The following is a 27,848-nucleotide window of genomic DNA, read 5'->3' on the forward strand; positions in this document are numbered from 1 at the left end:
CACCTCAAAGAGAGACATATCATCAAAGTGAAAATTTTCAATCAAACAAACAATGGTGACGATCAAAACGATGGAAACTCAACAAAAATATACAGTATTAAGCACGCAGTCTCGATCTTTCATTTTATTTCAACTATTGTTTAAAAAAAAATTATTTGAGCAACCACACATTTAAAAAAAAAAAATGTTTTAATCTACATTATAAGTTAGACTAATTCAGAAACTCCTAGAAGTTCCAACTTAAAATAATAAATAATCAAAGTGACCGAAAGATTAGACAGACTCCACAATGAAATTGATATGGACAACATGTGCAACTTGCTAATGCTAGGTGGATTCCATGATAAAGACACCATAAGGGAGCGTTTGTTTCAATGTAAAATGTTTTCCAAGTGTAAAATGTTTTCAAATGTTTGGTGGTATTTTAAAAAATACTTTGAAAAATATTTTTTAGTGTTTGGTTGTGTTCTTGAAAATACTATTGAAAACACATTTTCTACTTGATACTCACATTTTCTCAGCTTCCAAACAAATATATAATATCAAACCAAACCAAAAAATTCATCAAATCCGGTCAAATTGAGAGAAGAAGGAAGAGAGAGAGAGGCGACTGGGTTCGATCTAGAGGCGGCAGAGGCAAGATTGCACGGCAGATGGGTCACGGTGGGTCGCTCATCGACGAGGGTCACAGTGGGTTTGATCTAGAGGCAGCGAAGGCAAGATCGGTGACATGGGTCTGATGGCGGCGAGATCGGTGGGTGGGTCTGATACCGGCGAAGGTTGGGTTGTCTTCTTCACTTTCCCTTCTAGCTCTCTCTCTGTCTTCGGGTGTGTGCTTGAGCTGGGTTGTCACCCTTCACTTTTCCAGAAATTCATTGAAGGTAAAATCAAAGCATAAATGATTTTACGCTCAAAGTGGCTTATTTTTCGGTCAAAGCGTAAATGATTTTCCATTGACTATATTTTCCGTAGTTGCCAAACACACACAAGGGTGTAAAATGTTTTCCTGAAAGTGTTTTCAGGTGAAACAAACGCACCCTTAATTGGAGCTGCATTCTCTGGTTAAGATCTGCTTATTTTACTGAAAATGAAATTTTTTTGCTAAAAGTACTGTAAATAAAGGTAAAAGTTAGCTGAAATAGTATAGTGAGACCCATGAATAGTACCAAAAAGTGCAATGAGGCCTGTGAATAGTAATAAAAATAAGTTGATTTTTAATTTTTGTTAGCTTATTTTACTATTTAACTTATTTTTGCTACTATTCATGGGCTCATTGCAATTTTTGGCAATATTTATAGGTCTCACTGTACTATTTCAGCTAATTTTTACTTTTATTTATAATATTTTCAGCAATTTAATTTCAACAAAATAAGCGGATCTTAAACGGTACTAATGGATGCCTGCCAAGCAATCAGATTCTTGTGTAATAATTTATCAAAGCAAGTAATTAATGGACCCCATACTCACACAATGATTGGTCAACTATTTTTTACCATGGTATTTCTGTTTACTTTTAGATGAGAATCCAAGACAGGTAAAGAGTGACTGATTATGTTGTACATAATTTCCCACCTGAGAACCAGTTTTCCATGTAAATTGACTTCGGCTTATGACATAGGTTTGTTTACACTACAAGAAAGTTCCGACCGAAGTGAAGCAAGTTTCACCAAGGGGTTAGATGAGCCTTTGACAAGTTTCAACTTACAACGGAAAGTCCTTCACAGTTTACACATGATACACGTGGTGCATATATGTGAGAGTACACATGTTGCATAACACACCTTTTAGATAAAATTATATTTATGGTAAAATTAAGATTAAAGTAAACTAGTGTGACATTGCATTCTCATCTTATATATAATTCATTTAAAATTATATAATTTATCACAACTTATTGAGATGCTAGACTGTGAGTAATGAATAATATGGATCTATTGTTTTTTCTCCAACACACATGATCAATATATATTAGAGTTTAGCACAAATGTTGTATTTATAAACTTGCCATATTGCATAGTACAGCCAAAATGGGGATATACCCCTTTTAGCCAAATTTTCTAGTAAAATGCTCAATGTTTGAAACTATTTAGGGATATGTCTCTGTTTTAAACTCGATTTTTGAATAGAGTTTCAATGAAAAGCTCGATTTGGCAAAAATCAAATTATAGGCAATCAAACTTAAAAAAAAAAAAAAAAAAAAAAAAAAAAAAAAAAAAAAACCCTGTATGGAACTCGAGTTCCATGAAACTCGATTTTCGCCAAATCAAGTATTTCATTGAAACTCGATTTTCTAAAAATCAAGTTTCAAAACAGGGGCATATCCTTAAATAGTTTTAGATAGGAGGTATTTTACTAGAAAGTTTGACTGAAATGGGTAAAACCCAATTTTGGCTTGCATAGTACAGTGTACACATGATACGATTTTTTTTTAATGGTTGTATATATATACGTGAGATTCGTACGTAAAATCAAAATATAAGTAAACCATAATTCTTTAAGATTTACACGATATATCGCAACTAGTTGTAAAAAATTACACTAATTAAAATAATCGATTGTGAATAATAGATAACATGAGTCATCATTTTTTCATTCCCACTCACAGCTGATCATTTTTTAGAGTTACCAAAGTGGTATCCTTAAACTTAGACCAATCACATTAGAGTTACCAAAGTTGTATCCTTAGACTTGCACTGTAGCATAGTATACTTTCGATTAAAACTATGGCCCGCTTTAACAAGCAATCTAGTAGACATGCAGCATAGATTCCATTCATAATGTCCACTTTTGCAAACAAGATCCCTCAAAGATACACTTCACCCACCATAACCCATGATTTAAAATAATAAAATAGCCATTACCATAATACAAAACCTTGACCCCTCTAAGAGATTCCCCAACATTCCAACCCCCACGATTTTGATGGGCACATTCTAACTACAACCAAAGCAAGCTTTCATTGTTCTACCTCCAGCAAACATTATCCATCCTAGCATCCAAGCCATTAACATGCTGCTCCAAATAGACACAACAAGGAGAGAGAGAGGAAAGATTTTTTGCTTTCTTATTCCATAAACCAAAATCACGCATAACAAACCTCGAGCAGAACAGAACTGAGGAAGGCTAGCTTTATATATATACAGATAGCAAAGTGCATTATGCTACAACAGGTACATGATCACAACCTAGCTACAAACTGCATGGTCTCACATAGACCAAGAGACACCCATTGGCTACATAGAATATCTACAAAACTAGATAAACAACCGCACAGCCGCATACATACTTAGAACATTGACGAACACAAAAGTGCAAACATTTTTCTCATCCCCATTGCGCACGAAAAGAGGCTCATATCTCACACGTCGTAAGGAGAAGCAGCACTCCTGGGTCTAACCTCGCTGGTATTCTCGTATGCGTCCGATGTTGACCTCCTTCGAAATCGAAAGGAGTCTCTACCTCCTAGAAAAAAACCCATCAGTAACATTTTAGTGCTGCTCGTATGGAGGAAATGTGTGGCATGTGATCCCAAAATGTAATATTAACGTTGTAGCTACTAGATTATTAAATGGGTAACCAACTAAACAAAGGGTCTGTTTGGATAGAACTTATTTTGCTGAAATTGAAAACTAAAAACTGAAAACACTGTAGCAAAATAATTTTTAAATATGTAAATAGTGTTGTGGGACTCATTTTTAATGAAAAAGTAACTGAAAAGTGGAATTTGTGGGTCCGTGAATAGTACATCCGTGCACTGTTCACAGTTGACTGGGTCAAATAGTGCGGCTGGAACAAAAAAAAAAGGGTCAGAAAACGCAAACGCAACCACTTATAATTCGAATCCAAACTCCCTCAAAATAAGGTAACAACAAAAATTTAATTATGATGTAACATGTTATGAAACTACGCTGAAGCATCTATATACAGTTAGAAGTTTGTGTTATTACTCATTAGGTTTTTTTTTTTTTTTTTTCAATAAAAACAGGGGTTTCCAATGTGGACTCATCGACCCCACCACGTCACGTGACGGCAATGAATAATACAATGTGTACCACCTAGACCTTGCTGAGGCTATCGCTCGAACCGTTTCTCTTTGAGTGCATGACGAGAACTCCTACCATCAAGCCATACCCCGTATGGTATTAGGTTATTAGCTTAAGTCAACAGCTAAGTTTTCTTACATATAGTGCCTAAACATGGCAGCCTAATAATATGCAATTTCACGGACATCATCAATTATTACCTTATAACCTAAATGATAAAAAATTTACTTCATAAGACAATCTAATGAATATCTAAAATAGCTAAAAGAATCCAATGAATGTCTAATTAGCACCAATAAAATCCTACATCTACAAAGATAAACCCCTATAGTAGATATTATTGAGCTTCACCTAGTTAACACCTCCACCTCTTGTAAGAGTAAGGTCATTAAAGTAAGAGATAAACTATGAAATCAATTATAGACTCTTGACAGATCAATCAGTGTCATTCACATGTATTCTTCTTCAATGTTCTATCTTATCTAAAATCATATTATATTTCGATTTTGTGTTTCAAATAGTGATACAAGCTAAACAAAATACAAGCTAACAACATTCACACCACAAGGACAACATGACACTCATCACAAGGACAAGGTCAATAAATAGTCTTTACTCTTTGGTTCAACCACCACCTCTTCCATTGGTCCCATATTAAAATATCACTTATTGAATGAATTTTAATGGATGTATGTAATATATGAAATATTATATTTATATAATATCTCATATATAATATATTGTATAAAAAATTTGGGTCTTAAAATTTGTCGTTGCGCAAAGTGACTAAACTTCATTTAAAGATTTTAGTAAATTATATAATTCTCCAATAATTTGTGATTGTTTCAAACTAAACCATAAATTTTAAACAATTTTAATTCAAGCCATAAAATCTTTAATCTCTTTAATTCACATTTTCAATAAGTTGTTTTTAATTGTAAAATAAATGTACACAAATTGTGACTAAACTTCACAAAATTTGTGAAAATTTAATATATGAAATATTATATTCTCATACATTATATATTGTATATAAAAGTTGGGTTCTTAAAATTTGTGGTTAGCAAGTGACTAAGAGTGTTTAGTAGACTGTAACAAGTAATATAATGTAATAATTATTCCTATAGTTTATTCATTCTTTAGTTTGATCATGTTTTTATTATAAGGAATAGTCATTCATTATGTATAGTTATTCTTCAAACTATTCTTCTCTAAAAAGGTTGTCATAGCTATTACTTAGTGGGTGCAATATTTTCTAAAATCAATATATTTCAAAATAAACAATTTTTCCATATACACAATAATTATAAAAATAAAAAACAACTCATCTCTCTATTAATTTTTTAAAAAATATATAATTTTTTAAGGAAATATAATTGAATGAGTAAGATATTTCCTAAAATAAATTTTAAATTTTATTTTAATGTTACAACTCACATCTAAACTTATGAATTTGTTTAATTATTCCATTACAATACATTTTATTCCTAGTAATAAAAATTACAATTTCTGTTGTAATCCTCATTCAATGTACCAAACATGCCCTAAACTTCATTAAAATTTTGGTAAATTATATAATTCTTTAAAAACTTGTGATGTTTCCAAATAAAACCATAAATTTTAAACAGTTTTAATTCTGACCATGAAATTTTAATTTTTCAATTAACAATTTCTTCACATAAATTGTGATTCAACTTAACAAACACATACGAACATATATATTCCATGTGAAAGTATAAAACCTTTGCTCTAATATTTGTTATTTAGTTATTGTCACCAACATAGTCTTTTTAGAAAAAATAATATGATATAAATTCATTCCATATTATTTCATATATTATCTACTACAAATTGTGTCTTACACTTGTGGTGGGCATTTTTTGAATTTTGGGCTGAATCTCCCCTATTGTACCATGACCCGTGATTCTGGAGTAGAAGAGTCAAGACTGGCCTAACTGAAACACACCTTAAGCCAGCTTGTTCGCAAGTTGGGCCATCCCTGTATAGATACGTCATGGCAGGAACCTTGAGTGTACCACGTGCTCACGGCAGGAAAGACTGTTGCAGATGTTATAGCAGGAAGCACGATGTAGCAGCATAACTAAAACATTTCTACTTATAACAATAATACAACAAAAGAGGATAGGGTAGTGTGATTACGAATAACAAGGTCACAACGACAAGCTTAGCAGTAAGATAATAAGTTAGTCATTGATCAACCAAAACAAAAAAAGAAGATTCATCTGTCAAAAGAATGGATTTAGCTCTTTGGCAGATACAAGTCCAAAGAGGGAACTGATCTCCGATGTGAGTAATCTCAAAGGGAGCCCCTGCCGTAAAAGTTACACACTTTGAAAAAATGACCTAGATGGCTTAATCTCGAATTCTTAGTTCATTAGAGAGTAGGCTATTAAGAGGGAGAAAAATGGATAGTCTATTGATGCATGTTTTTGCTCCTACCACTCATGTTTCTTCCCTCTCTTTTGGATTTCTATGTTCTTTTTCCTTTTCTTTTTTGCTTACTTTGTTTTCTTTTCTTTCTTTTGATCTCTCTGTTTCTATTTTCCGTTGTTCCTTCCCTCACTATTCACAACTATAGCCTTTTATAATGTTTGTCGTAATAGGATTTACCATTTTTACCCCTTAACCACTTTTGGCTTATTGTGGACGTCCTTCCAAGACTGTCCACTGGCCTGCCAGCTGCCTAGCCACCACCACTACACTGTGTTGGAGGGGCCACCCCTCATTCCTAGACAAAACAAAACACAAAAGTGATTTTGTTTTGTCTCTTACCTCCCTTAACACTCTCATCTAAATAACGGTTATGCCATTCCCTTATCAACCTTTATGACATGCATTTAATGATTCCAACTCATGTTTACTTCTTTTGGGTAAGATGTCGTCCCAGTATGACATTCCTCCCAAAAGTGCTTAAGTGGGAACCCCAAAATAAGCTCCCCCTTCTCCCCACGGCTAGACTACAACCTTTCATACCTCTAACTTGTGGCTCACCTCCCTTGTATTGGCTGGGTACAGGTAGGTGGTGCTTGAGCCTTATGTGCATGCTTCACTTCCATATGAATCCATTATTTTTCTAGCCTTCACGCATTTGCCATTAGCTCTGCATTAGTATGATTCTGCTGCATGCTTTGGTATTTGTTTAACTCTTGTGGTGTGAATGATACATGGGGGCTTTCTCCCTTCTACTTGGCCCATGTCCCCTTTCATCCTGCGTCCATAGGCTGGCTGAAGCTCCTGTCATGCCACTGCACTACTCTTGTTATGATGTCACTTATCCTTTTATCTTGTTGTTACTTCTGGGCTTATAGGCTGAAGCTCCTGCCAATTTGTTTCTTACATTCCTTTCTTCCTTTGAGCTTTACTTGCCAACATTCCTACTAGGCCAGCCTATTTCGTGCCTTGGGCTTCCTTGGCCCATTTCATTCCTCGGGCATCCTCGGCCCATTTCATTCTTCCTTACCTCTTTCACCCCAATGAGTTTTTGCTAAATCCTTTGGACTTTCCCGGCCCAATTACCGCATCCTTACCTTTCGGGCATATTGGCCTTTGTGCCAACCTTATGAATTTACTAATTCCTTTATTGGGCTTCCCTGGCCCATTTTACTTTCTCTTTATCTCTTACAATTCTCATGGGCTTATTACTTTATTTATTGGGCTTCCTCGACCCATTTGCTTTCTTCCTGGCCACTTATTATTTTTGTGAGCCTATTGACCATTATTCCTGTCATTCTGGCCTAATGGTCTTTATTTCACTAATTTTTTTTTTTTTTTTTCATATTGTTGGACTTCTTCTGCCATTGGTCCCATTTTATTATAATCTTTGGTTTTTCTATTAAACAAATTGGACTTATTCGTAAAGTAGATTAATGTTTTTTTTACTATTTATTTTATTAATCAATAATATTGAAACATTTTCTATTCTTAATTGAGTTGTGTATTGCACAGGCATACTATTAAGGTATGTCATGTGTGTGTAGACTGTAGATAGATAGGTGAAATTCAAGTTAATATTTTGAATATATCACTTCATTACATGTTTTTTATGTTCTTCATGCACACGCCAAATTTCCTCATAATTTTGTTTACAATTCTATTTATAAACTCATCTTTTTATACATAGTTTTATATGTACAAAAAACTTGAAATTTAAAATTTTATAAATGAGATGGCTATTGATCTTTAATGATCTTATAATCTTACAAGTATTGAGAGTATAAAAAGAAAATGTAATACATGATCTTAAAAATTTTACAAGCTTGAGAGGGATTAAGTTAAAATTACACCACTTAAAAACTTTATATTAGATTATCTCATCTCCTTGTGTCAATCATTTCTACAAAATACTAAGATGATTGGAAATTAATAACTATTTCATCTAAAAAATATAGAATTTCAAGCTTTTTTTTTTTTTTCACTTCTAAATTATATATAAAATATGAGTTTATAGTTCAAATAATAAATAACTTCCCATTAATATGATTTTTGACGTGCATGACAACATCTAGGAGAATGTGAAATCCTACAATGGGATTGTCAAATATTAATATAATAAAAGTTTTTCAGTAGTATAACATTAATAAATAGTTATATCATGTGTAACTTTTTTTAAGAAAGAAAATCTTGTGTAACTTGATCTAACCAACATACACACTTAAAATATTTAAGTATAGGCTATAGCCATCCTGAGAGTAGAAATTCAAATTTAATTTAACCCGGGCTACAAGCCTACAAAGGATTTAATTCAAATTTCTAAATTCAATAAACTTTGGAAAAGGTAAGGTTAAAGTGTGGATCTAATTTGCCAACATATACATAATATATTCACATAAAACAAAGTACAGTTATTTTATCTTTATGACCGGATCAATGAGCTTGACTTTATTTGAATAGTCAATTGAATGGGTAAGGCCAAGAAAAGGGACCATTCATAATCCTTATTCAAATTGCTTGCTTGAATAATTTAAGGTGGCTTTCTCTACTGTGCCTATCACTGTGGGCCTATGACTCTTGCTTTGAGAGTGAAATATTATACCTGTTTGGTAAAGGATAAAATATCATTTTCGTTCCTAAACTTTTATAAGAGTTTTTTTTTTTGTGTCTAAATTTTTAAAAGTTTGTCATTCGTCCCTAAATTTTGCAAGACGTTTTACTTTTCGTCTTTTTGTCTATACCTGTTAATTTATGTCATACGTGACTTAACAGAATGTTGATGTGATATCTGACTTAGACTAAACTAAATTATTTTCTAAATTATAAATGCGTGTCACACAATGATTGGCACACATGGATTAAAATTTTCAGTGAGACAAAATTACCCTCACACCCAAACAGCCCGATCCAAACAACCCAATCTCCAAAATCCCCAAATCTGAAAAGATGAAACCCAGGTCCCCAACGCCATAGTTGTAATATCATCTTGCTCAAAAACATCAAAATATAAATATATATATATATATATATATATATCCTTATTACCTCATCATCATCATCATCTTGACTTTCAATAATCTCCTTCCAGAAACATTTTCTATTGGAATCTGATAAAGGTTTACTACACCACTACCAGTACAAGATATTCTAGTGAAGAATTGTTGAGTAAACCCATGAAGACAAATTCATTTTCTTATTCGAAAGTCTTCTCTTCTGTCTATAGCAAGAACACTCAAACTCTTTATGTTGCTTCAATACCCGTTATCTTCAACAACAGAGGAGGTCTGCCTTTGAACTCTTCATCGCAGGTTGGGGTCGCCGATTAAGGCCAGTGGGACTATGGCATTGGAGGACCTAAGGTTCGTCGTTTGAATTGGGTTGTGTGTGGGTGTGGGGGTAATTTTGTCTCATTGAAAATTTTAATCCATGCGTGCCAATCATTGGGTGACACGTGTTTATAAATTAAAAAATAAATTAGTTTAATTCAAGTCAAATATTACATCATCACTCTATTAAGTCACGTAAGACATAAACTAACGAATATAAACAAAACGATGAAAAGTAGAACATTTTACAAAGTTTATGGTCGAAAAACGAACTTTTGTGAAAGTTTAGGAACGAAAATGATATTTTACCATTTGTTATATGGATTTTGTCAATAAAACACAACCAAATCCTCTACTCATGATACTACTTTTTTATTATTATATAATATGATAATTAGATAAGAAGGGGATTTAAAGTATTAAAAATCTTAAATATCTCATGACTTTATCAACAAATGTCAATTAAGTTATAAGGTTCTTGCTACTCATTGTATTATCATACACACACACACACACACACATATATATATATATATATACAAATCTTTTATCCTGTCTAAGAGGAAAATTCTTTTAGGGTAATGATTAATGCTAGTAAATAAGCCCCCCTTCAAGCAATATTGGCGATTGTGGACTTCTTAGTGTGAAAAAAATTGTTTAACTATCAAGCTGGGTGATGGATCAATGGTTAGTGAACTTACTTCTAACTGGTGTGGTGGGCGCTAGGTCCTAAGTCTGACTCACGGAATGGAAAGCACCTATGGATTATTAGTGATTAAGGTCAAAAACATGGTTCATGTATTATGAGGGAAAAAGAATAAAAAAGACAAACAAAATTATTATTATTATCATTGGGGTAGAAGGAGCACTCAAATCTTGCACATATAATGCATGTAATAAATAAATAAATAATTACTACGCATATGGGAAAAGATTATAACAACAATTTAATAAAATATTTCTTTCTTTTTTTTCTTTGATGGGAAAATATTTCTTATTTTTAAATATTCAAACAAGTGGCAAGAAATTGTGGCCGAAAAGGATAAAAAACACACACATATATAAAAGTGGCTAAGAAATTTTAATATCTCTTCCTCATTATAAATCATATTGGTGACGGAAGTAATCTCATAGTTGTTTGTATTTCAATGCACCATTTCATAACTCTAGGAAAAAATAAGGAAGAAACATGTTATTGTGATGGGGGAAAAAAATTTAATACATAGTTACCATAGAATTTCCCTAGTGATTAAGGTCAAAAAGATGGTTCATGTATAATGAGGGAAAAAGAATAAAAAGAATAAAGAAGACAAACATAATTATTATTATTAGGGTAGAAGAAGTACTCAAATCTTTCACATACAATGCATATAATAATAAAAAAAAAAATACTATGCATATGGGAAAAGATTATAATAACAATTTAATAAAATATTTCTTATATTTAAATATTCAAACCAGTAGAGAGAAATTGTGGTTGAAAAGGATAAAAAAAACACACACATATATATAAGTGGCTGAGAAATTTTAATATCTCTTCGTTATTATCAATCATATTGGTGATTGAAGTAAACTCATAGTGGTTCGTATTATTATAAAATAATGAAACAATATAATGTTTCACTTTTTAATTGTAAGCATGGCAGATTTTTAGATGGTTTTTTTTTTTTTTCCCTATGTGGCAGAACAACCTTAATTGTAAAGCAATGCTTATTTTTTTATATACAGTATTAAATTAGTTTAACAACAAGCATGTGACACGAGGGGATTATAATGTTTCTTGTGTGAATATGGTGCATAATTAACATGTATGAAATTACATGACCACCATATATATCTACTAAGTAAGTAATTACAAAGAACTAGGAATTAAAATAAAAGTAAGTTAGAATTTAATTGGGCAACTATCCTAAAATTCAAAGGAAGGGTGATAACACATCGAGACATGTGTCTCAAAAATGAGACAAACATGACGTACACATAGTTTATAACTACTACTAAAAACTATCGAGCCTCAAGGATAAGTAAGGCTTGCATTTTAAAAGCAAAACACATCAAAAACTCATTCTACTTGTTTATCCTTGCAATATATATTTTTTTAGTCCTTATATTTAGTTGTCTAGTTACATAATGTAAATAAGTTTTCTTCCAATGTTTTTATCTTTCATGCAAGTAGCTTAAAATAACATCAAACTTTTTTTCTTTATGGTTATATGTCTTAAATTGAAGTAGTGTAGTCAAGAGTTACATCTAGAGTTTGAATCCTTACCTTTAAAGTGTGTTTGTTTGAAGGGATTTTAAGGAGAATGGAAAATTGAGGGAAGAAAAGTGGAAAGATAGCATTTTTAGTAGTTGTTTGATTGGGAGGAAAGAGGGAAAAAAAGTGGTAGGCCCGGATGTTTTCTCCTTGGACCCACCAAAATGCTTTCTCCCCAAAATAGGGAGAAAATTGGGGGGAGAAAAGCTCAAGGTGTGAGGCACTGACCAAAATGCCCATGTGCACTTGCACATGGGCATCGTTCTTGCTAGCTTTCTTTTTTCTTTGATTTTTGTTTTTGTGACTCTCTCTTCTCAAGTTTCCCTTTTTTTTTCCTATATTCTTTTTCACTACTTTTTTTTTTTTTTGACTTTTTTTGTACTTCTTAGTTTTTTTTTGGGGGGGGGGGGTTACGCTCATCTTCCTTTGGCTTGTGTTATTTATTTATTTTTTTTTTTTGAAGTGTCCATGCACAATTTTTTTAATAAAAAAAATGTGTTTCTTTTTTGTTTTATTTAATGATGGACATAAATTATAAATTTATATCAACTTCATTTTTCATCCTCTCATTTTTCTTCTCAACCAAACAAATCAGTTTTTCATTTCTTTAATTTTCTATCATCACAACCAAACACAAATGGGAGAAAACTAAATCTCTTCTATCCTCTTACTTTTCTATCCTCTCCCTATTTTCTATCCTCCCACTTTTCTACTTCTCTAACCAAACAAACCCTTAGGTAATATAGTCAAAGGAAGCTTGTAGGTGTGAATGTGTGATCATTGCCTCTAACCAATTTAAACCTTACTCATGAATGACCTGAGACTACCTGTGTAATAGTAGAACTTGCTAGTTATCATTACTTGAACCCACAATCTCAAAATCGTAAACTAATGAGTCACGCATATTTCCTACCATTAAGCTATTTCTGCAAGTAATATGTAATCAAAATTACTTAATTTCAAAAAGAAATTAAATTTCACATGTCACGTCTTGTCTCGATAATCAAACCTCCATTAAGCAATTACTGCTCGACAAAGTTTCCTCACTAAGGCATTCTTGGAGCCACATTTTTTAAACACGAAATCATATAACATCATCGATACCAACTCAAAGCGAGCAAGACATATCATCAAAGTGAAAATTTTCAGTCAAACAAACAATGGTGACGATCAAAACGATGGAAACTCAACAAATATATATAGTATTAAGCATGCAGTCTCGATCTTTCATTTTATTTCAACTAAAATTTATTCAATACTTGAGCAACCACATATCGCCATTTTTATTTTTAACAAATGGGTTTTTAGTCTGAAGGATAAGTTAGACCAATTCAGAAACTCCTAGAAGTTCCAACTTAAAATAATAAATAATCAAAGTGACCGAAAGATTAGATAGATTCCACAATGAAATTGATATGGACAACATATGCAACATGCTAATGCCGGGTCGATTCCATGATTAAGACACCCTATTAATTTAATTGAAGTTGCATTCTTAGTGGCAGGCCCAAGCAATCAGATTCTTGTGTAATAATCTATCAAAAAAGTAATTATTGGGTCCCATACTCACACAATGATTGGTCAACTATTTTTGGCCATAGAATTGCTGTTTGCTTTTAGATGAGAATCAAAGACAAGTAAAGAGTGACTGATTATGTTGTACATAATTTCCCACCTGAGAACCAGTTTTCCAAGTAAATTGACTTGGGCCTATGACATAGGTTTGTTTACACCACAAGAAGGTTCCTCCCAAAGTGAAAGCAAGTTTCACCAAGGGGTTAGATGAGCCTTTGACAAGTTTCAACTTACGACGGAATTGACGGAAAGTCCTTCACAGTTTACACATGATACATGGGGTGCATATATATATATATATATATATATATGTGAGAGTACACATGTTACATAATACACCTTTTAGGTAAAATTATAGGATTAAGATCTTCTAGATATCAGAGTATCTACCAAATATATTTTCTTAAATATTAATCATTCTTTAATGATTTAAGGGTTTAGATTTTACCATATCAGCATTTCGCTAACAATAATTTTTTTTTGAGAAAACGCTAACAATAATCTTAATTGTTTTGTTTGCAACATTATTTTATTATTTTAAGAGTATTGTTAATGGAATACTTACATGACAGAATCTAAACCCTTAAATCATAAAAGAGTGGTTAGGATTTAAATAAATCTATTGGTAGAGTATCCAAGAAAATCTAGAAGATCTGAATATATTTAGGGTAAAATTAAGATTAAAGTAAACTAGTGTAACATTGCATACTCATCTTATAAATAATTTTTTAAAAGTATACAATTTATTACAACTTGTTGAAATGCTCGACTATGATTAATGGATAATATGAATCTATCACTTTTTCTCTACCACTCATGATCGATCATATTAGAATTTAGCACAAAAGTTGTATTTATAGACTTGTCATGTTGCATAGTACAATGTACACATAATACGGCATTTTTTTTAATGGTTGTATATATGTAAGATCCGTACATAAAATTGAAATTTAAGTAACCTATAATTCTTTAAGATTTACATGATTTACCACAAATAGTTGTAAGAAATTACATGATTTATCACAATTAATTGAAATGATCGACGGTGAAAAATAGACATGAGTCATCATTTTTTCATTACCACTCACAACTAATCATATTTTAGAGTTACCAAGGTCGTATCCTTAAACTTAGACCAATCACATTAGAGTTACCAAGTAATCTAGTAGACATGCAGCATAGATTCCATTCATAATGTCCACTTTTGCAAAAAGGATCCCTCAAAGATTCACTACGCCCACCAAAACCCATGATTTAAAATAATAAAACAGCCATTACAATGATACAAAACCTTGACCCCTGAAAGAGATTCCCCAACATTTCACCCACACGATTTTGATGGGCACATTCTAACTACAACCAAGGCAAGCTTTCATTGTTCTACCTCCAGCAAACATTATCCACCATAGAATCCAAGCCATTAACATGCTGCTCCAAATAGACACAGCAAGGAGAGAGGAAGGAGGAGAGATTTTTTGCTTTCTTATTCCATAAAACAAAATCACACATAACAAACCTCAAACAGAACAGAACTATGGAAGGCTAGCTTTATATATATACAGATAGCAAAGTGTATTATGCTACAACCGGTACATGATCACAACCTAGCGACAAACTGCATGGTCTCACATTGACCAAGTGACACCCATTCGCTACATAGGAAATCTACAAAACTAGATAAACAACCGCACAGCCGCATACATACTTAGGGTGCATTTGGTTCAATGTAAATCGAATTCTGAGTGTAAAATGAATGCAGGGGTAAGTGAATTTCCATAAAGAAAATAAAATCCAGGTGTTTGGTTATGCAATGAAAAATAGACTGGAAAATTATTTTCAGTGTTTGCTAACATTCTAAAAATGCTATTTTCCTACAAATTTTTCACATTTTCTCATAGCATCCAAACAAATTTTACTACAGAAAATTTCAATATATACACTTAACACAAACAAAAATTAAAATAAAAACATTGAGCAGAGGAAGAAAGTGAAATTGGAGGGAGAAAGAGCGACAGATTGAAGGAAAGAGAGATAGATCGGTGGCGGCCAGAGAGAGATCAGAGTTCCGTGGAGGACAACAATGGCCAGATCGGGTGGGTTTGGGGGTGGAGTGAAGTGGGCTGGTAGTCGGTGGCGGCCAGATTGGCGACATTGAGCAAGAGGGAGAACAAGATTGGTGTGTTGAGAACGAGCTCGGTCTTGGGTGGGTCGAGGACGAAATCAGTTTTGGGTGGATCGGGCTTGGGTGGTGACGATCTTGATGGCAGCACCGATGAGCTTCCAATGGCGACTATGGGTGCATTTTTCGCCGGTGTTGGGGTGCGATCTCGCTAGTGCTGGGATGCGATCTCGCCAGTGCTTTAGGCGGTGTGATCTCGCCGGTGCTGGGGTGCGACGAGATCGGTGCGATCTGGGGTTGGGGCTAGTGCTGGGTGCGACGAGACGGTGCTTCTGGTGCAATCTCCTTGCTGTTTCTCTCTCTCTCTCTCTTCTATTTTCCTGGGGTGTAATTGATTTGAAGGTAAAATAGAAGCCGAAATGGTTTTACACCAAATGAGGGTTATTTTATGGCCAACATGGAAACTAATTTCCATTTGACCGAATTTTCTATGTTTACCAAACACACAGAGGGGTGTAAAGTGGTTTCCTGAAACCCTTTTTAGCCAAAACAAACGCACCCTTAGATAACATTGACGAACACAAAAGTGCAAACATTTTTTCTCATCCCTATTGCGCATGAAAAGAGGCTCATATCTCACACGTAGTAAGGAGAAGCAGGACTCCTGGGTCTAAGCTTTGGTAAAGGTAAGATTAAATTATGGATGATTTGCCAATATATACATAATATATTCACATAACACAAAGTACAGTTATTTTATCTTTATGATCAGATCAATGAGCTTGACTTTATTTGAATAGTCAATCGAATGGGTAAGGCCAAGAAAAGGGCCCATTCATAATCCTTATTTAAATTGCTTGCTTGACTAAATTAAGGTGGATTTCTCTACTGTGCCTATCACTGTGGGCCTATGACTCTTACTTTGAGAGTGAAATACTACTTTTATTTTATTTTATAGGTAAAACACAACCACATCCTCTTGTCATGATACTACTTTTTTATTTTATTTTATAATATGATAATTAGATAAAAGGGGGATTTAAAGTATTAAATCTTAAATATCTCATGATATTATCAACAAATATCAATTGAGTTACAAGGTTCTTTCTACTCAGGACATTATCTCACACACATATATACAAATCTTTTGTCCTGTCCAAGAAGAAAATCCTTTTAGGGTAATGAATACTGCTAGTAAATAAGCCCCCCTTCAAGCAATATAGGCGATTATGGACTTCTTAGTGTGAAAAAACTTGTTTAACCATCAAGCTGGGTGATGGATCAATGGTTAGTGAACTTACTTCTAACTGGTGTGGTGGGCACTAGGTCCTAAGTTCGACTCACGGAATGGAAAGCACTTATGGATTATTGGTAAAACACTAACTTAGTACCCATTGATATTCTAGTGGATATGCGATAACTATGGCTCACTTAATCCAACCAATATGATACTACAATGGTTACATTAATGTAGGAAAACCACCTTTAGTGGGCCCCTTTTACCCTTTTTTTGTTAGGTTCTAAATTGACAAAGTCTACGTTGAGAGTGATAATTGTCTAATTTTGTCATTTTCATTTTTGTTAAAGTCTAATTTTGTGAATTGACCTAATGGGCATGTATGAATCCTTAAGAGGAGATAAAAATTACAAGTTTTATCCCTAAGAATAAACAACTAATTCAAGGAAGAGCCACATCATTGATTATTATAACACAACTTTGCAATGTCAAAAGTTTTGTGGTTGATTGATCTTATTTGATTTTTTGATAGGAAGTGATGGCTCCAATCGGTTGCACTATTCAGACAATTCATGACTAAAAATAAAAAATGCCAATAATCAAACTTTCGTTTTACTAATGATGTGTTTATTTCTTGGTCAAAATGTTGTACCAACATGTGGAACAACCATTCTATTAGGCTGCAATCCAAATATGGATGACTACATTTGTATGCCACTATGCCTTTTTTAGGAACCCAATAATTCAAATGGGCATAAGGATAGGAATTAGAGTTGAGACCCATTTGTGTCACATACCCCAACTTATTAATAGCATTACTATAGATGATTTAAGCAAGTTTTGGAGTTATTTGAAGTGTGATTGGATATCGGTTTATTTTATTTGAAATATAAAGTAGAATATTCAAAATGAGACAAAATATGTTTATTCTATCACCTAATTTGAAGAGTTATAGACATTGCCACCAAAAAAGAAAAAAAAAAAACTTAAAACAATTACGGACTCATTAGTTGTTAAGCATTCACATATTTGGGACCTGATTGGATAAGTTATTTCAAAATGTGCATTTTAAAATCTAGCATTTTTAAAACTCCAATTAAAAAATCACAGGAGAAAAGGCGTCTTAAATAGCATCTGTTGCAATGCAACAATGAAAAAGTGTCACAAAATGTGTTTGTGAAGACAATATTTATAAGGGCAAAGGAGAAAAATGTCATGTGTAACTTTGCTCTCTCCTTCATTCATTATTTATAGGACAATTAACATACTTTATTATTCTTCTTCTTCTTCTTCTTCTTCTTTTTTAAAAAATTTTTTTATACAAGATAGAATTTATTCTTCTTCTTTGATAATTTGATAGTTTTAACAAATAGATGATGAAAATTTTGAATCTTAATTCTCCTCATAAAGGCATTGTCATTGAAGTACCAAACTTTTGAAAATAAAACTCTGTTTAAAATAATGAAGAATAAGAGTTTCAATGCACCATTTCATAACTCTACAGAAAAAATAAAAAAGAAACATGTTATTGTGATGGAAAAATAAATTTAATACAAAGTTGCCATAGAATTTCCCTAGTGATTAAGGTCAAAAAGATGGTTCATGTATTATGAGGGAAAAAGAATAAAAAAGACAAATATAATTATTATTATTAGGGTAGAAGAAGCACTCAAATCTTTCACATACAATGCATGTAATCAAAAAAATACTGTGCATATGGGAAAAGATTATATTAACAATTTAATAAAATATTTCTTATATTTAAATATTCAAACAAGTGGAGAGAAATTGTGGCTAAAAAGGATTAAAAATACGCACATATATAAGTGGCTGAGAAATTTAAATATCTCTTCCCCATTATCAATCATATTGGTGACTGAGGTAAACTCATAGTTGTTCATATTTCAATGCACCATTTCGTAACGCTACAGAAAAAAATAAAGAAGAAACATGTTATTGTGATGGAAAAAAAAAATTAATACAAAGTTGCCATAGAATTTCCCTAGTGATTAAGTTCAAAAAGATGGTTCATGTATTATGTGGGAAAAAGAATAAAAAAGACAAACAAAATTATTATTATTAGGGTAGAAGAAGCACTCAAATCTTTCACATACAATACATGTAATAAAAAAATTACTATGCATATGGGAAAAGATTATAATAACAATTTAATAAAATATTTCTTATATTTAAATATTCAAACAAGTGGAGAGAAATTGTGGCTAAAAATGATAAAAACACACACATATATAAGTGGCTGAGAAATTTTAATATCTCTTCCTCGTTATCAATCATATTGGTGATGGAAGTAAACTCAAAGTTGTTCGAATTATTATAAAATAAAGAAACAGTATAATGTTTCGCTTTTTAATTGTAAGCATGGTAGATTTTTAGATTTTTTTTTTTTTTCTTTTCTACATGGCAAAACAACCTTAATTGTAGGGCAATGCTTCTTTCTTCTTTTTTCTTTTTTTTTTCTTTTATATATATATATATATATATAGTATTAAATTAGTTTAACAATAAGCATGAGACACGAGGAAAAATTACATGACCACCATATGTCTACTAAGTAAGTAATTAAAAAGAAGCAAAAATTAAAATAAAAGTAGGTTAGAATTTAATTGGGTAACTATCCTAAAATTCAAAGGAAGGGTGATAACACATCGAGACATGTGTCTCAAAAAATGAGACAAACATGACATACACATAATCTATAACTACTACTAAAAACTATCGAGCCTCAAGGATAAGTAAGGCTTGCATTTTAAAAGAAAAACATATCTAAAACCCATTCTACTTGTTTATCCTTGCAATAATTTTTTTTTTTAATCCTTATTTTAGTTGTCTAGTTACATAATGCAAATAAGTTTTCTTCCAATGTTTTTATCTTTCATGCAAGTAGCTTAAAATAACATCAAACTTTTTTTTCTTTATGGTTATATGTCTTACATTGAAGTAGTGTAGTAAAGAGCTTTGTAATTTAATTGACATTTTTCCATGTACAAAGTGCATAGAGATCTAAAGGGGAAATTATTCGAGTTGCAGGGTTACGTCCAGAGTTTGAATCCTTACCTTTAAGGTGTATTTGTTTAGAAGGATTTTAAAGAGGATGGAAAATTGAGGGAAGAAAAGTGAAAAGATAGCATTTTTTGTGATTGTTTGGTTAGGAGGGAAGACAGAAAAGAAAAGTGGTAGGCCCGGGTGTTTTCTCCTTGGACCTACCAAAATGCTTTTTCCCCAAAATGGAGAGAAAATTCGGGGGAGAAAAGCTCAAGGTGTGAGCTGACCAAAATGCCCATGTGCAAGTGCACATGGGCATCGTTCTTGCCATTTTTTTTTTTTTTTTTTGGTGCCGTTGTTCTTGCTAGTTTTCTTTTTTCTTCAATTTTTGTTTCTGTGACTCTCTTCTCAAGTTTCCCCTTTTTTGCTTTTTTTTTTCCCCCTTTATTCTTTTTTACCACTTCTTTGTTTTTTTTTTTTTTTTTTTTTAAACTTTTTTTGTACTTCTTGGTAGTGTGTGTGTGTGGTTTATTTTTTTTTTTGATTTTTTTTTTATGTGTGTGTGCGCATGCGCTCATCCTCCTTTAGCTTGTGTTATTTATTTATTTATTTATTTTTGGAAGTGTCCATGCACAATTTTTTTAATAAAAAAAAATGTGTTTCTTTTTTGTTTCATTAAATGGTGGACATAAATTTTAAATTTATATCAACTTCATTTTCCATTCTCTTATTTTTCTTTTCAATCAAACATATAAGTTTTTCATCTCTCCAATTTTCCATCCTCCCAACCAAACATAAATGGGAGAAAACAAAATCTCTTATATCCTCTTCCTTTTCTATCATCTCTCAATTTTTTATCTTCCCACTTTTCCACTGCTCCAACCAAACAAACCCTTAGGTAATATAGTCAAAGGAAGCTTGTAGGTGTGAATGTGTGATCATTGCCCCTGACCAACTTAAGCCTTACTCATGAATGACGTGGGACTACCTGTGCAATAGTAGGACTTGCTAGTTATCATTACTCGAACCCACAACCTCAAAATCAAATCGTAAGCTAATGAGTCACGAGTACTTTCTACCACTAAACCATACTCGCAAGTAATATGTAATCAAAATTACTTAATTTCGAAAAAAAATTTAAATTTCACATGTCACGTCTTGTCTCGATCATCAAACCTGCATTAAGCAATTACTCCTTGACAAAGTTCCCTCACTAAGGCATTCTTGGAGCCACATTTTTTAAACACGAAATCATATAACATCATCGATACCAACTCAAAGCGAGCAAGACATATTATCAAAGTGAAAATTTTCAATCAAACAAACAATGGTGACGATCAAAAGGATGGAAACACAACAAAAATATATAGTATTAAGCACGCAGTCTCGATCTTTCATTTTATTTCAACTAAAATTTATTCAATACTTGAGCAACCACATATCGCCATTTTTATTTTTAACAAATGGGTTTTTAGTCTAAATTATAAGTTAGACCTATTCTGAAACTCCTAGAAGTTCCAACTTAAAATAATAAATAATCAAAGTGAAAGAAAATTCCACAATGAAATTGATATGGACAACATATGCAACTTGCTAATGCTAGGTCGATTCCATGATTATGACACCATATTTAATTGGAGCTGCATTCTTAGTGGCAGGCCCAGCAATCATATTCTTGAGTAATAATTTATCAAAGCAAGTAATTAATGGGCCCTACTACTCACACAATGATTGGTCAACTATTTTTGACCATAGTGTTGCTGTTTACTTTTAGATGAGAATCAAAGACAAGTAAAGAGTTACTGATTATGTTGTTCATAATTTCCCACCTGAGAACCAGTTTTCCATGTAAATTGACTTGGGCCTATGACATGCGTTTGTTTACACTACAAGAAAGTTCCTTCCAAAGTAAAAGCAAGCTTCCCCAAGGGGTTAAATGAGCCTTTGACAAGTTTCAACTTACAACGGAATTAACGGAAAGTCCTTCAAAGTTTACACATGATACATGGGGTGCATATATGTGAGAGTACACATGTTACATAAGAGTAATACTACATACACAAATTATTTTACAACATTTTTATAAACTAATGAATCTATATTAGAACTAATAAGAATTTGTCATATCAATAATTTGTAAAATAGTTTGTGGCTGTAACATTACTCGTTACATAATACACTTTTTAGGTAAAATTATATTTATAGTAAAATTAAGATTAAAATAAACTAGTGTGACATTGGATACTCATCTTATATATAATTCTTATAAAATTGTACAATTTATCACAACTTGTTAAAATGCTCGACTGTGAGTAATGGATAATATGAATCTATCACTTTTTCTCCACCACTCATGATCATATTAGAGTTTAGCAAAAAAATTGTATTTATAGACTTGTCATGTCACATAGTTCAGTGCACACATAATACAATATATATATATATATATATATATATATTTTTTAATGGTTGTATATATGTGAGATTCATGCAGAAAATTGAAATTTAAGTAAACATAATTCTTTAATATTTACATGATTTACCACAACTAGTTATAAGGAATTACACGATTTACCACAACTAATTGAAATAATCGACTATGAAAAATAAACAACATGAACCATCATTTTTTCATTGCCACTCACAACTGATCATATTTTAGAGTTACCACAAAGTCATATCCTTAAACTTAGACTGATCACATTAGAGTTACCAAAGTTGTATCTAGGGCTGTAAATGAACCAAGCCGTTCATGAACAACTTGGGTTGGACTTGATAAAAAACTCATTCATGTTCGTTTGTTTATAAATAAACTAAACTTGAGCCTTAGTTTTAGGCTTATTTGATAAACAAGCCAAGCCCAAGAAAAAAAAAATTTTTTATTTGTGAACAAACTCGTGAACAATATGGTTCGATACAAAACATGTCAAGTTTAGACTCATTTATAGCTTGATATATATTTACTTAATAAACTCATTATTATGACATTACACATGTTTTAGAATGTTAATTTATAGCTTGTTTATTCATACATGTTTTGGAATGTTAATTTATTTAGATTTGTGAAGATTATAGTTACACAGATGATAAATGTGGATGTAAAAATTATATTTTGAATAATTACTCAAGATATAGACAATGAATGATAAATAGATGGATTTAATTATGTAAAATTGTAATTTGAATAATTTCTAATCACCGGTAAAATTAGAAGTATGATAAAATGAGTATATTATTTTTATTTTTTACTTGATTTTTGGTGATATAAGCATTTGATGATGCAATTTTTGTAGATCCCAAGCTAAAAAGCTTACTTGAGCTCGAGTTTGAGCTTAATATTAAGCTCGAGCTTGACTTGACTAATTAATCAAGCTAGCCGAGTTGAGACAAACTCAAGCTTTTTGACATTCTCACAAGTTCGAGTTCAAATATTGTTTTTAAACTTTTCTTAAACTCGAGTCAAGTTTGAGTATATGATTTTTATTAACGAGCTAAACTCAAACACGCACTACTCGCCAAAGCTCGACTCATTTACGAGCCTAGTTGTGTCCTTAACTTGTCCTGTTGCTAATACTTTCGATTAAAACTATGGCCCGCTTTAACAAGCAATCTAGTGGACATGCAGCATAGATTCCAATCATAATGTCCACTTTTGCAAACAAGATCCCTCAAAGATTCACTACACCCACCATAACCCATGATTTAAAATAATAAAACAGCCATTACCATAATTCAAAACCTTGACCCCTGTAAGAGATTCCCCAACATTCCAACCCCCACGATTTTGATGGGCACATTCTAACTACAACCAAAGCAAGCTTTCATTGTTCTACCTCCAGCAAACATTATCCATCCTAGAATCCAAACCATTAACATGCTGCTCCAAATAGACACAGCAAGGAGAGAGAAAGGAGGAGAGATTTTTTGCTTTCTTATTCCATAAAACAAAATCACACATAACAAACCTCAAACAGAACAGAACTGTGGAAGGCTAGCTTTATATATATACAGATAGCGAAGTGCATTATGCTACAACCGGTACATGATCACAACCTAGCTACAAACTGCATAGTCTCACATAGACCAAGAGACACCCATTGGCTACATAGAAAATCTACAAAACTAGATAAACAACCGCATACATACTTAGATAACATTGACGAACACAAAAGTGCAAACATTTTTTCTCATCCCCATTGCGCGCGAAAAGAGGCTCATATCTCACACGTCGTAAGGAGAAGCAGCACTCCTGGGTCTAACCTCGCTTGTTTTCTCGTATGCGTCAGATGCTGACCTCCTTCGAAATCGAAAGGAGTCTCTACCTCCTAGAAAATACCCATCAGTAACATTTCAGTGCTGATCATATGGAGGAAATGTGTGGCATGTGATCCAAAATGTAATATTAACATCGTAGCTACTAGATTATAAAATGGGTAACCAACTAAACAATAAGGTAACAACAAGAATTTAATTATGATATAACATGTTATGAAACTATGCTGTAGCATCTATATACAGTTAGACCTTTGTGTTATTACTCATTAGGTTATTAGCTTAAGTCAACAGCTCAGTTCTCTTACATATAATGCCAAAACATGGCAGCTTCATAATATGCAATTTCATGGGACATCATCAATTATTACCTCATAATCTATATATGCATAAATGACACATAAAAAATTTACTACTTAGGACAATCTAATGAATATCTAAAACAGCTAAAAGAATCCAATGAATGTCTAATTAGCACCAATAAAATCCTACATCTACAAAGATAAAACCCCTATAATAGATATTAATGAACTTCACCTAGTTAACAACATTCACACAACAAGGGCAACATGACACCACCTCCTCCATTGGTCCCCATATTAAAATTTCCATTGGTCCCATATTAAAATCTCACTTAATAGATGCATGTAACTTACTAATAAAAATTTAAAAATCCGGTATGATGTGACAAATGCACTGCATGGGAAGATGAGACTGATGTGTCCATAATAGAAGTGGACTCCATTGAATAATAGTTCCCTTCCAAGTAGGGCAACTTAATAATCTACTACCCCATCTTATAAATAATATCCAAATGTTGCCATACTTAGTTACATACATCTAACCCTAGTTAATGATAATACCTACCCCATGCATAATTGTAAGTTGACAAGGACATATATGTCTTTTTACCCCCACACCCTTCCTAACCTAACTACACGGTCCTCACCCCACCTAACACTTTCTAATTATCATCATCATCATCCAATTGACTAAGCAAACCCCCCCCCCCCCACCAAAGACGAAAATACCCTCAATGATATTTCTAGAAAATCATAACCCATGGGCATATTTGTCATTTCACACCAAAAAGAGGAGAAAGCTAGTGCTCACCAGGGGAGAAAGGAGAAACCGGAGGGGTGGACCCGGCGGGAGAAATCGGAGGCGACCCGTTTTGGTAACCGGGTGGTTTTATTATCATGATGCTGCGTGTAACTCTCACCGCCTCCTCCGTCGAATCCTCACCGTACGATCTCACGCTCCCGCCATCTGATTCTGATCATGATCATCAACCACCCATCAATAATACATAATTTAAATAGATAACCCCAAAAAAAAAAATAACAATTAAATAAACAGATAAACATCCACCGTCTGATCCTCCACCCAAATTAATCTAAGCCGTTTATTTCTTGAGCTAAAATGCGCCGTTAACGCTAATATGCGCTGGATATATAAGATTCAGAGCCTAAAATGATCGTTTTTGGCCGTCTGATTTGATTGAAGTGGGCCCAAAATACCTGAGCCGTCCGATTAGAATAGTTTCAGTTTCTCTGTTTCTTTTTATCATTTTGAGTTGGTTCGATTGGTAGAGAAAGATTATATATATACATAGAGTTATATATTTTTCCACTAAAATGCGCCCCCGGCTTAAGTTAGCAAAAGCCAAAAACGCAGCGTACCCTTGCCGGAGCTCGATCGGAACGAGAAGGTCGATTGCTTCCGGAGCTTTCCGAGTCCGCTCTCCGGCCGAGGTCCCGCAACGGTGTCGTCCCAGAGCTGGTCGAGTAGTCCCATGGCGCACTTTAGCCGAAAAAGAAGAAGCGCACGTTAGTAAAGACCGTGTACCTTAAGAGAGAGAGAAAAAGAGAGAGTGATAGAGGGAGGGACCTCCGATTACAAGAGGAAGAAAAAGTTGCTGAACGAGGGTGATATTTATAACGACGAGCGTTAAAGGTCGAGCAAGTCTGAGGAAAAAGAGAAGGATCTGTGGCCGTCGATCTAGATCAAGATCTGATTGTAAACAGTGACGTGGCAAGTGGATCGATGAGGCACGTACTGGCAAGATAAGGTAGGAAATGACACGTGGGGTCCGATAGAGTTGGACATCGTTTGTTGGGACGTGTGACACGTGGGAATTGTCACGTGACGGGTCACTTTAGTACTTAAAAGTCGAGAATGCCCTTGACTTTAATCTGGATGATATGGAAATGGTCCTAAAGTTTTGCTGAATTTACAAAGGCTGACCAGGACTCACGTCGGTCTCGTTCCAAATTAAAAACTGTGTCATCTCACTATTTAGTATATTTTTATTATTATTTATATGTTTTTTTTTGTACTTTTTGATACTATTCATAAGTTTCATTATACTATTTTATTTAATTTTTACTTTTATTTATAGTACTTTCAACAAAAAATTTTCAATTTCAACAAATTAATGAATCTCAAACAATCCCTCATTTCCGGTTTGTTTTTTCTTTTTTTCTTTTTCTTTTTTTTTTTTGGTATAAGCTCGTCGCCCTATGAATATTGATCTCGATATGTGAAACCTGTTGCGATGATAAACAGATCAATTTTTTTTTTGCTGCTACTTTTTTGTGGATGGAATGGGATACAATGTCAAAATCTTAATAATTTTTAGTAGTATGAGGTATGTTTAGGTGGGGCCCTAGCTAGATAACCCAATCGAATAAGATATGAGATTCAAACTTCACTTATACGTTTGTTTTGATATTAATATTTTTTTTAAAAGATGAATTGTTTTTCAAAAAATATTAAAAAAAAAAAAACTATCGCAGATTTCTATGTTTGGTAATGAGTTAGAAAACTATCTCTTAAATTTCTTTATTTAGTTTGGGTGAAATAGAGTTATTTTCTTTATTTAGTTTCGGGTGAGATAGAGTTGTTTTACGCTAATGGAAAACAACTCTATATCATGCCAAACTAAATAAAGGAAGTTAAGAGGAAATTTTTCTTTGACCCTTTTTTTTTTCTTTCGATACTACTGAACATAGGAGAAAATGTTGAAAACCATCTTTACATAAGGTTTTTCATTGAAACAAACTAAGCAATGATAATAATCAATTATCATGGAGCGGATATCATAAGTCGAAATATAATAGTATGTTTACATTTTAATTTGATTGCAAACTATCTGCATGTTGGATTAGGTGAGTTGAGGGAAAAAATTTTAACAAATTTGCCATTAGCAAATTGGAAAATTTCCAAATTACCATCAACACACCAACCTCCAAAAACTGCAAGTCAGTTAAAAATTTGTACAATTTCAACCTAGAAATATAATTTTGTATTTCCTCTAATTCATATAAACCATTAAGAGAAAATCATAGGAAGTGACTCACTTTCCTCTAGACAGTGACAGACCCAGGATTTGAGTTGAGAGGGGGCAAAATTTATGTATGATACACACACTTACACACATTATGTGAATATATAATATTTGAGACCAATTTGAAAAATTAAAAGCTATTCATTTAAATACTAAGTGATATTTAATGTAATTATACAAAAAAAAAAAAAAAAAACTCTACAAAAAAATGCTTAT

At 32.8% G+C, this 27,848-nt stretch overlaps 1 protein-coding gene across 3 annotated transcripts; it reads right to left on the reverse strand.

Annotated features, from left to right (window-relative positions):
- Positions 1 to 3,332: 3,332 nt before the first annotated feature.
- LOC115981116 (dormancy-associated protein homolog 3) lies at positions 3,333 to 26,193 on the reverse strand. 3 transcript variants are annotated; one of them, XM_031103301.1, is made up of 3 exons: positions 25,966 to 26,193; positions 25,397 to 25,558; positions 3,333 to 3,462 (listed from the first exon to the last, which is right to left on the reverse strand). In XM_031103301.1, exons 1-3 carry the CDS (start codon positions 26,078 to 26,080, stop codon positions 3,359 to 3,361), a joined length of 381 nt encoding a protein of 126 aa, XP_030959161.1. In that variant the 5' UTR covers positions 26,081 to 26,193; the 3' UTR covers positions 3,333 to 3,358. The 3 variants fall into 3 exon arrangements, with proteins under 3 accessions (XP_030959161.1, XP_030959159.1, XP_030959160.1); XM_031103299.1 differs by lacking the exon at positions 3,333 to 3,462 and adding an exon at positions 23,913 to 24,336 and having other exon boundaries at positions 25,966 to 26,191; XM_031103300.1 differs by lacking the exon at positions 3,333 to 3,462 and adding an exon at positions 23,923 to 24,329 and having other exon boundaries at positions 25,966 to 26,192.
- Between the last annotated feature and the right edge of the window lie 1,655 nt (positions 26,194 to 27,848).

This window comes from Quercus lobata, chromosome 3 (genome assembly GCF_001633185.2).
Source record: "Quercus lobata isolate SW786 chromosome 3, ValleyOak3.0 Primary Assembly, whole genome shotgun sequence".
Taxonomy (NCBI): domain Eukaryota; kingdom Viridiplantae; phylum Streptophyta; class Magnoliopsida; order Fagales; family Fagaceae; genus Quercus; species Quercus lobata.

Bases quoted from the DNA above. Each gene is read 5' to 3' on its own strand.
- LOC115981116 (XM_031103301.1), bottom strand. From the start codon at position 26,080: ATGGGACTACTCGACCAGCTCTGGGACGACACCGTTGCGGGACCTCGG. The intron at 25,559-25,965 runs GTACGCTGCGTT...GATCATGATCAG, and splicing joins CCGATCGAGCTCCGGCAAGG to AATCAGATGGCGGGAGCGTG. The intron at 3,463-25,396 runs GTGAGCACTAGC...GTTTTTTTCTAG, and splicing joins GGTTTCTCCTTTCTCCCCTG to GAGGTAGAGACTCCTTTCGA.